General features: G+C 35.9%; 2 protein-coding genes and 1 pseudogene across 2 annotated transcripts; all 3 read left to right on the top strand.

The window, feature by feature from the left end:
* The first annotated feature begins 686 nt into the window (after positions 1-686).
* LOC116120922 lies at positions 687-3,613 on the top strand (annotated as a pseudogene).
* A 945-nt stretch (positions 3,614-4,558) lies between these two features.
* LOC116120921 (GDSL esterase/lipase At5g41890-like) lies at positions 4,559-6,649 on the top strand. The gene is made up of 5 exons (XM_031406910.1): positions 4,559-4,805; positions 5,490-5,623; positions 5,731-5,973; positions 6,064-6,322; positions 6,411-6,649. Exons 1-5 carry the CDS (start codon positions 4,559-4,561, stop codon positions 6,647-6,649), a joined length of 1,122 nt encoding a protein of 373 aa, XP_031262770.1.
* Positions 6,650-8,817: 2,168 nt separating this feature from the next.
* On the top strand, positions 8,818-10,713 carry LOC116120895 (beta-carotene isomerase D27, chloroplastic-like). Its single transcript, XM_031406870.1, has 6 exons — positions 8,818-9,341; positions 9,561-9,653; positions 9,782-9,843; positions 9,983-10,089; positions 10,269-10,364; positions 10,451-10,713. Exons 1-6 carry the CDS (start codon positions 8,964-8,966, stop codon positions 10,498-10,500), a joined length of 786 nt encoding a protein of 261 aa, XP_031262730.1. The 5' UTR covers positions 8,818-8,963; the 3' UTR covers positions 10,501-10,713.
* Positions 10,714-11,445: the final 732 nt, after the last annotated feature.

Below are 11,445 nucleotides of genomic sequence, written 5' to 3'. Positions count from 1 at the left end.
GATACTTTCCTCCATTTGTTTGCTTTAAACGGAATGATCAAAACGCCACTTCTGTTTTGTGTGATGACCGATCAAAGTAGTGTTTTTGGGATGCATATCATCCCACAGAAGCTGCAAATATCATTATTGCAGGAAAGTTACTCGATGGTGATGAAAGCATTAGCTTTCCGATCAACATTCGTGAGCTTTACAATTATAATTTATAGTGAAAGCTGAAGAAAAAAAATTATGTTAACAATATGAAAAGCATATTTCAAATATTACTATATTAGTGAATAAAGAATTCTTATATTTATAACTCCCATACATTTGAGCAAGCTAGAACTTAGAAAAACTGCAAAGTCAACTCTTGTTCACACTGGTTTCTGACATAGTTATTAACTACGGAAGAAGTCAACCCTAATCTTGAAATAGTTCATACTTTTTTAAGAAACCCATCAATGAAGAAATCAGATCTCTAAACTGCAATATGGCTCAGGATTGACCATTTCTCTCTGCTACAAATTAATTTGTTCTGTTTGTTAACTACCACCACACACGTATACAAGTATAATAATGAAACAGAGAAATCCTGGTGGTTTTGATACATATGTACCTATCTTATTGGTTTGTAGTTTCTCGTTGCCTTCCCGATGATTGAGGTGCATGCAAAAATTTAATAGTATGGTGGCTTCCTGAATATAATAATGTGGAAGAAGAAGGAAGACGAGGTGTCTGGATGGCTTGCCATAAAAGTAATAGTAATTTAATGTATTCAACAAGAAACGAGGTAATTAGGTAAAGGGTCAACTTTCTGCGTGTGGATTCATTTCACGTTCTGCACTTCTGCGCATTCCTGTGCTTGCACTACCTGTGAGTGCCACTTCTGTAACGTGCCTTTTACCGTTGGTGTTAGCAGTTATGTAATGTTTTCGGTATCGTAACCAAAAAGTTTATATTTTACTGCGATTTTAAAAAACTCAAGTTAAATAAGACGAAGAACAATAGAACTGTTATAGAATCAATTTTGTATAAGTTCGGATGTACTAGGGTTGTGGACCAAATTAGGTGGCCTTTGGTTTTGGGTGTTGGGTTTTGCAAAAATTAGGATTGTACTGGGCTTATGACCCAGATACGGTAGACTTTGCCTTTGGGTGTTGGGTTTATATTATTGCGGCTAGTTCGTTCAGGGCTTGAGTAGAGGTTTATGGAACCAAGGTTTGATCTCTGTTTGTCCACCACAAGATACAAATTCTTTGATTAAGGGGCATATAAAGGTGAAATTGAAGCGTACAGATATGTTTTGTTTATGCGAGATTTTGACACCAACTAAACATATGTGTGAAATACTGAGTTGACTCAAAAGATACACGTAATAAGAGATTGAGAATGTAAATGGTGGAAAGACAATGTTTAAAGTGGTTCGGTGCTTAACAACGAATCCTACGTCCACTGATATTGTATTTATATTTGAAGGATCATTCGCGACTTAGCGAGCTACTTTAGAGTGTTGAGAATACAAATGAGAGAGGAGAGAGAATACTAGTACAAGAAGAAGGTAGCTAATCAAGAGTAAAATGAGCAATCCCCCAAACGGGAAAGACTCTCTATTTATGTGGGATACCTTGAGTTAATGATTATTGAATCCGAAAAAGGGGTCAAGTATTGTACAAATCTTTCTTTGCGTCCCATTATCACCTACTCCCGTGATTTCCTCATTTCATGTAGGGATTGGACACATGGACGCCTTCAACCTCCCAACAGTTTAGCGCGCACCACCACTGCACTGGCAGGAACATGCTACTCACGCCATTAAATGACGTGACCGCACCTGACAGCTATAAGATCTGCCCAGACCTTGACCATTTATGCTGACTAGGCTCTACATCAGCCCTCCTTTTTTAGGTTTCAAGTTTCATTATGCTGAATGAACCCATTCATCTTTGAAAAATTTTAATCACACTTCAGGCAATGAGGCATGTTCTACACAATTGACAGGAGGGATCATATTCTACACAATCACCTGGTTGGGATTGAATATTACTTAGTGATTAATGAGCCCTTAGAGCCACTAAGCCAGCTCCTTCAGTATACATCAGTCGTGGCATATATTATAACCTCAGGTTCTTCAACAAATAATCTTTTATACATACATATGATTTGATGGTCAACTTCAAGCTTGGAATTCCTCTATTACCCTGATGAAAACAGCAAAATGTTCAATTCCCATGACCAAGAGCGCATGAGTTAAAGTAAAGGGGGGGTTACTTTAGTAATTCAATAAGTGACAGAATTAATAAATCACCAGGGAAATAATCTCTTGACAGAAATGTATGTATGGCCATAATTTTGCCTTGCCCAACCAAAGCAAAACTCAACCAAACAGCTGCTCTTTACCTTTCTTTATTCTTTTTCTGGTGCGGAACCAAAACTGCCACTTACCTGGTTTGTTACCATTGGACTAAACAGATATATAGCACATTCATGGTGGTTTTAAGTCTCCAAGTAGTTCAGTTTTCTTCTCCTCAACATCTGTTAGTAAAAAGACAAAGAACTGGAGGCTTTACCGTTGTGGCATTGCTGAGCCATCCGGGGAGCCAGCTCCCATGGGACAGAAAACAAAGTACAATATGGGTTCTTTGAGAAGGCATTTATGACATTATTTGCGCGCAAGATGGAGAAGTTTGCAGCTCCATTGAAATCGGACGGAATTTAAAAAAAAGGGATGGTTTGATTAGACTACGAGAGTTTTGTGGACGTTTCAAAAAGAGTAATGCAAGGAAGGTCAAGAGTGCACAACAAGAAGTGGTTAGGGAAGTCCTCTTGTCCATGCTCCCTCCTGGTGCGCCAGCTCAGGTGGATAATTAGAATTCTCGTTTCTTAATACTTAATTTCACTCTGTTTTTCGATGGTTTCTCTATACTAAATATCTTCAGCCGGTGTAGGATTTTAGCAAATATTACGAAGGCTTTAATTACTTGAAAGTTTCATCATTGAATTATATAATTATAATTTGGAACAGTTGAATTTGCTGCATTTTTATTACAATTGGTAACTAGTTGTTTCTGCAGTTCAGAAAATTATTTCCACCAACAAAATGCTGCAGAATTCAATGCTGCATTGACAGTGCCTTTCTTCCACTGGTTAGTTGACCTTCTGAGGTAGGCCACAAACTTGTTGTACCCACTTTCTTATATGTATTGTTTATTTTTTGCTTCATTTAACTTATTTGGAAGAAAGAAAATAAAATGGTTTGTACATTATATTTAATGGATGAGCATTCAATAGGTTGTGGAAGTGGAGGTAAACGGAGAGAAGCAAAAAAGTGGAGTTCATATAAAAAGTGTAGGTACAAACTCTATTCTTTGATTATGAAATTGAAGCTTTATAGATTGTTTCATTTTCAGTTTTCTCCAGTTGCAGCAACCAATTGAATACGGATTTAGGAATACAATATATAACTAAATGATTTCCCATGAAGGTACCTGAGAATAGTGGGTGTGTTGGAATGTGCGTAAATATGTGCATTCCTACTCAAGATTTCTTCACCAATGAATTTGGTCTTCCATTGACCATGATTCCCAGTATCCTCCTCATTCTCTTGGTTTCGTTATGCTGCCCATATTATGATTAATTGTAACTGCTGTAGTATAATGAGTTTACAAGTTGCCATACCTAGAAGTAAGCTTTATACTATAAAAAATAAAGTTCAAAGAGAAGAGTAAATCAAAAACCCCATAAAAACGGAGAGTTAATTATAAAGCTATTGTGTAAAGCTGTATGAGGGGATATATACTCCATGAATGTTTGATGAACAAAAACTGTCAATTTTCTTGCGCACACCTCATGGCCATCCCTATTAAAGATGGAAGAAAATCGTAAATATATTCTACGAGTCTTTATTCAACAACTCGACCACCTAAGGGTAGTAAACTCTTAATTTATTTGTGTTAGGTTGCTAATAACACATTCATTGCCGTTGTCCCCAGTATTAGTTGTCTTATCACTCACGTTCACATATTATGAATATGCAAATCGTTTTTATTTTCTCTTCCTTAACGTCCAACACTAAAGCTGAAAGATATATACATCAAAATTGAAACTATACATTCCATTTTTCATGCTCAATCAGTAACCTCCGTTTATAATATGCTTTTGCTGTCAGGCCAAATTTCTCTGGATGATATGATAACGCATGAGAATTCCTTTGTGTGAGTGTAATTTTAACTACCACCCTAACTGGAATACACAAATTTAAAAAGAGTAGTATTGATTACACATATAAATTAGATTACATATTGTAACCTTGCCAGAAAGCGAAATTTGTTGTTGTTTATACGTAAATCAATTACACACCTAATATTTTACCAACCCAATAGAGAATCATGTTGCTCATGTTATGAACCATTTGAAAAGTTCCAAATGCTTTTTATTTCATGACGAAGATGATGACTTGTAAGATAGACCTATTCAAAAGAGACTTGTTCAAATATACGGTCCTGCTTCTTTATATCTCAGTCAGTCAATAAATACTACATTGCTACTTTAATTCAACCGACAACTAATTTGCTTTCATGAAATGGAGACCTCGAAGATTTTGAAGTGTTTGTTTTCAGTAGTTCTTTTGATTTCATCCTTTCATGTGTCACCATGTGTTTCTTTTACTTCATTTGTGTTTGGCGACTCGTTGGTTGATGCGGGAAACAATGACTATCTCTTCACTCTCTCAAAGGCTGATTCACCTCCTTATGGCATCGATTTCAAGCCGTCTGGAGGTCGACCCACTGGAAGATTCACCAATGGACGAACAATATCAGACATTATAGGTAAGCCCTCCATACAAAATAACATTGTCAACAGTGTTTTAATATGGCTGATTACTTCATATAACTACTTTATGGGCTAAATTAATGACCTTACATATTATGTGAGAATTAATTGTAACTACGTGAGAGATCACATGTAATGATCTAATGTTTTCAATTTCTTCTATCACGCCTTAAATGCTGTAGAAATTTTAGGCAAAGTAAGGGGAGTAGAATTAGGGGGTTATCCGGTTATATTGATAACAGTGAGACAATTTCTGAAGAAATTCTGAAACCATTAATGCTTTAGTCAGCTATCTGGTAAGGAAAGAAGAGATCAAGCACATAAAATAGATCAAATGCTACACTGACTTTACATAATGCATGCAAATGTATACCATTTGAAAATGACATCTAAAATACCAGATAATCGTCGAGTTTTTTAATTTTAATTTTTTCCTTCTCTATTTTTTCAACCTGTGGATAAGCATTTTCATGATCAGTAACCGTCCCACTGGGAATAGTAATTGTGGCAGCACCGACTTAATAATTGTCAGCTACTTTTACACACAAAGAATATTTCTCACATCGTTTAGTCTTATTTTCTACGCAATATTGACTTTCTTATCTTCAATATTCCATCTATCAAGTAATATAACATTTAATTTCCCTGAAGAATTTGAAAAGTATTTTGTAATATATCAGGTCAATCTCTTGGAGCCAAATCGTTTCCACCACCTTATCTAGCCCCAAACACTCGGGCTGCTGATGCCATTCTCAGGGGAATAAATTATGCTTCTGGAGCTTCAGGAATTTTGGATAAAACTGGATTTTTATTCGTAAGAACATCAATTTTACGAAATAGTTTATGTGTAACATGATTTAATTTACCAGAAGCAATTATAGATAGTAATTTTTATTCTCTAATAGAAACAAACAATTACAGATAGGAAGAGTTCCATTACGAGAACAAGTAAATTATTTCGAGCAAAGCAGAAATTATATGGTGAATGTTATGGGCGAAAATCGTACCAAGGAGTTCCTTAAGAAGGCGATATTTTCTCTTACAATTGGGTCCAACGATATACTCAACTACATCCAACCATCAATAACATTTTTTTTCGGTGAAAAGACTTCTAAAACGACGTTACAGGATTTCATGGTTTCAAACTTGACAATTCATCTTCAGGTACGCTATCAATTAACTGAACAACCTTGCTAGATTCAGCTATTAATATGATCACTTTCAACTAATAGATATGGTGTTTAATTTGTACAGAGACTCCACGAATTAGGTGCTAGAAAATTTGTTGTTGTGGGGGTTGGACCTCTGGGTTGCATTCCATTTGTTCGTGCACTCAAGCTACTTCCAAGTGAACAATGCTGGACTAAAGTGAATGAATTAGTCCAAGGATACAATAATAAACTAAAAGAGGAGCTCACTCGGTTAAATCAAGAGATGGGACCTGAAGCTATCTTTGTATATGCAAACTCTTATGATGTTTTCAGCAGTATCATAATTAATTATAGACAATATGGTGAGATTGGAACCCTGAATCTTTATATTTGATTGAATAACTATACAGTAGTTTTATATGAGCTAATATATTCTTTGGATGTTGCCAGGATTTGAGAATGCTGATCAACCATGTTGCGGTGGATACTTTCCTCCATTTGTTTGCTTTAAACGGAATGATCAAAACGACACTTCTGTTTTGTGTGATGACCGATCAAAGTATGTGTTTTGGGATGCATATCATCCCACAGAAGCTGCAAATATCATTATTGCAGGAAAGTTACTCGATGGTGATGAAAGCATTAGCTTTCCGATCAACATTCGTGAGCTTTACAATTATAATTTATAGTGAAAGCTGAAGAAAAAAAAATTATGTTAACAATATGAAAAGCATAATTTCAAATATTATTATATTAGTGAAATAAAGAATTCTTATATTTATAACTCCCCATACATTTGAGCAAGCTAGAACTTAGAAAAACTGCAAAGTCAACTCTTTTTCACACTGGTTTCTGACATAGTTATTAACTACGGAGAGAAGTCAACCCTCTAATCTTGAAATAGTTCATACTTTTTAAAGAAACCCATCAATGAAGAAATCAAGATCTCTAAACTGCAATATTGGCTCAGGATTGACCATTTCTCTCTGCTACAAATTAATTTGTTCTGTTTGTTAACTACCACCAACACAAGTATACAAGTATAATAATGAAAACAGAGAAATCCTGGTGGTTTTGATACATATGTACCTATCTTATTGGTTGTAGTTTCTCGTTGCCTTCCCGATGATTGAGGTGCATGCAAAAATTTAATAGTAATTGGTGGGCTTCCTGAAATATAATAATGTGGAAGAAGAAGGAAGACGAGGTGTCTGGATGGCTTGCCATAAAAGGATAATAGTAATTTAATGTATTCAACAAGAAACGAGGTAATTAGGTAAAGGGTCAACTTTCTGCGTGTAGGATTCATTTCACGTTCTGCACTTCTGCGCATTCCTGTGCTTGCACTACCTGTGAGTGCCACTTCTGTAACGTGCCTTTTACCGTTGGTGGTTAGCAGTTATGTAATGTTTTCGGTATCGTAACCAAAAAGTTTATATTTATACTGCGATTTTATAATGAAAACTCAAGTTAAATAAGACGAAGAACAATAGGACTGTTATAGAATCAATTTTGTATAAGTTCGGATGTACTAGGGTTGTGGACCAAATTGGGTGGCCTTTGGTTTTTGGTGTTGGGTTTTGCAAAAATTAGGATGTACTGGGCTTATGACCCAGATACAGTAGACTTTCCCTTTTGGTGTTGGGTTTATATTATTGCGGCTAGTTCGTTCACGGGCTTGATGTAGAGGTTTATGGAACCAAGGTTTGATCTCTGTTTGTCCACCACAAGATACAAATTCTTTGATTAAGGGGCATATAAAGGTGAAATTGAAGCGTACGAGATATAGTTTTGTTTATGCGAGATTTTGACACCAACTAAACATATGTGTGAAATACTGAGTTGACTCAAAAGATACACGTGAATAAGAGATTGAGAATGTAAATGGTGGAAAGACAATGTTTAAAGTGGTTCGGATGCTTAAACAAACGAATCCTACGTCCACTGATATTGTATTTATATTTGAAGGATCAGGTCGCGACTTAGCGAGCTGACTTTAGAGTGTTGAGAATACAAATGAGAGAGAGAGAGAGAATAAGCTAGTACAGAGAGAAGGTAGCTAATCAAGAGTAAAAATGAGCGAATCCCCCAAACGGGAAAGAAGCTCTCTATTTATAGTGGGATACCTTGAGTTAATGATTATTGAATCCGTAAAAAGGGGTCAAGTATTGTACAAATCTTTCTTTGCGTCCCATTATTCACCTACTCCCGTGATTTCCTCATTTCATGTAGGGATTGGACACATGGACGGCCTTCAACCTCCCAACAGTTTAGCGCGCACCCACTGCACTGGCAGGAACATGCTACTCACGCCAGTATATGACGTGACCGCACCTGAACAGCTATAAGATCTGCCCAGACCTTGACCATTTATGCTGACTAGGCTCTACATCAGCCCTCCTTTTTTAGGTTTAACAAGTTTCATTATGCTGAATGAACCCATTCATCTTTGAAAAATGTTAATCACACTTCAGGCAATGAGGCATGTTCTACACAATTGACAGGAGGGATCATATTCTACACAATCACCTGGTTGGGATTGAATATTACTTAGTAGATTATATGAGCCCTTAGAGCCACTAAGGCCAGCTCCTTCAGTATACATCAGTCGTGGCATATATTATAACCTCAGGTTCTTCAACAAATAATCTTTTATACATACATATGGATTTGATGGTCAACTTCAAGCTTGGAATTCCTCTATTACCCTGATGAAAACAGCAAAATGTTCAATTCACATGACATAAGAGCCTGCAATGAGTTGAAGTAAAGGGGGGGTTACTTTAGTAATTCAATAAGTAACAAGAATTAATAAATCACCAGGGAAATAATCTCTTGACAGAAATGTATGTATGGCCATAATTTTGCCTTGCCCAACCAAAGCAAAACTCAACCAAACAGCTGCTCTTTACCTTTCTTTATTCGTTTTCTGGTGCGGAACTCAAAACTGCCACTTACCTGGTTTGTTACCATTGGACTAAACATAGATAATATAGCACATTCATGGTGGTTTTAAGTCTCCAAGTAGTTCAGTTTTCTTCTCCTCAACATCTGTTAGTAAAAAGACAAAGAACTGGAGGCTTTATCCGTTGTGGCATTGCTGAGCCATCCGGGGAGCCAGCTCCCATGGGACAGAAAACAAAGTACAATGATGGGTTCTTTGAGAAGGCATTTATGACATTATTTGCGCGCAAGATGGAGAAGTTTGCAGCTCCATTGAAATCTGGGACGGAATTTAAAAAAAAGGGATGGTTTGATTATGACTACGAGAGTTTTGTGGACGTTTCAAAAAGAGTAATGCAAGGAAGGTCAAGAATGCAGCAACAAGAAGTGGTTAGGGAAGTCCTCTTGTCCATGCTCCCTCCTGGTGCGCCAGCTCAGGTGGATAATTAGAATTCTCGTTTCTTAATACTTAATTTCATTCTGTTTTTCGATGGTTTCTCTATAATAAATATGCTTCAGCCGGTGTAGGATTTTAGCAAATATTACGAAGGGCTTTAATTACTTGAAAGTTTCATCATTGAATTATATAATGTATAATTTGGAACCAGTTGAATTTGCTGCATTTTTATTACAATTGGTAACTAGTTGTTTCTGCAGTTCAGAAAATTATTTCCACCAACAAAATGGGCTGCAGAATTCAATGCTGCATTGACAGTGCCTTTCTTCCACTGGTTGGTTGGACCTTCTGAGGTAAGGCCACAAACTTGTTGTACCCACTTTCTTATATGTATTGTTTATTTTTTGCTTCATTTAACTTATTTGGAAGAAAGAAAATAAAATGGTTTGTACATTATATTTAATGGATGAGCATTCAATAGGTTGTGGAAGTGGAGGTAAACGGAGAGAAGCAAAAAAGTGGAGTTCATATAAAGAAGTGTAGGTACAAACTCTATTCTTTGATTATGAAATTGAAGCATTTATATAGATTGTTTCATTTTCAAGTTTTCTCTAGTTGCAGCAACCAATTGAATTACGGATTTAGGAATACAATATATAACTAAAAATGATTTCCCATGAAGGTACCTGGAGAATAGTGGGTGTGTTGGAATGTGCGTAAATATGTGCAAGATTCCTACTCAAGATTTCTTCACCAATGAATTTGGTCTTCCATTGACCATGATTCCCAGTATGCCTCCTCATTCTCTTGGTTTCGTTATGCTGCCCATATTATGATTAATTGTAACTGCTGTAGTAATAAATGAGTTACGAAGTTTTGCACACAAGAAATTACTTGATTCTGCGCAGATAATAATCTATAAAACGATGTATATATATATATAGAATTCTGATCGTATTTATCTGCAGATTTTGAAGATATGAGTTGTGAAATGGTGTATGGCCAAGCTCCACCCCCAATTGAAGAGGATCCAGTATTCACCCAGCCCTGTTTTGCAGAAATTTGTAAGTCTCTGAGACTTCTATAATGTAATCAATGGACTGTTAAATTTCTTTCATTTCTTGGTTTCTAACTTTTACATCTTCTGCAGGTTCAGTGGCAAACCCCAGCTCCCCTGTTTGTCATAAATTACAAGCTTGAGGATTTTTACTTCCTATAGGTTAATTTATCACTGGAAATACATAAATTATTTCATGTCATAAGCACCTCCAAGGTCTATCTGCCTTGGCCATTTATACAGTATACAAGATAGGTATTTATCTTTAAAGTTCAATCAGCTTGAAGAAGATATAGTGTTGTTTGAAACAGTCATTTACATAATTTTTGTTAATTATATTCATGGTCTTGAATTAACATTGAGCGTTGAATATCATAACTCCAAAACTATCTGCACATTTTCTGTGGCAAATAAATAGTGCGGCACTTATGGGTTACTACTTGAAGCTTGTTAAAAGTAGGAACTCCAGAAATTCAAAATGAACCTATGGTTTTTGAAAGGGAATCTATGGATTAATGATTATAGATCGAAGAAGAAGAAGAAGAGTCACTAAGCCATCACCGTTTGTCAATGCTTCTGGATGGCATAAGCATATTTTAACAGCCTTGGTTGAGGAACCTCTCTTCTTGAAATGGCGGCAGCAATTTCTTACTACATTACATTTATCTAAACCTTGTTGCATGATTTTTACCAGAAAAGACAGATTAACAGCTTAGTGTTACTTCAGTAAGAAATTTGATATTGAGATATATACAGCTATATTCTGTGTTACTTCAGTAAGCAATTTGATATTGAGATATACACAAGATTAGCAAACAATCAGCCCCTTCTATTGTTGATATGTGGAAAATCAGCACGCCAGTTTTGGCTCTTCTGTAGCAAAGAATATTTTGATAATGGAGTGGACATGCAATGATAGGAACATGCATAGAAATAAGTAAGAATTAATTTTATAACAATTTTGGCCGCTGCCCCGATTGGGCTTGTTGCTTTGAATGTATATTATAACCAAAATATAACCTATCTTATTAATGCCCTCCAATCAATATTGCAGATAATTATAGAGAAGTAAAACAAAAGTATCTGTA

The sequence above is a fragment of the Pistacia vera genome, unplaced genomic scaffold (assembly GCF_008641045.1).
Source record: "Pistacia vera cultivar Batoury unplaced genomic scaffold, PisVer_v2 Contig95, whole genome shotgun sequence".
Taxonomy (NCBI): domain Eukaryota; kingdom Viridiplantae; phylum Streptophyta; class Magnoliopsida; order Sapindales; family Anacardiaceae; genus Pistacia; species Pistacia vera.
This window is presented reverse-complemented; position numbering and strand designations above follow the sequence as displayed.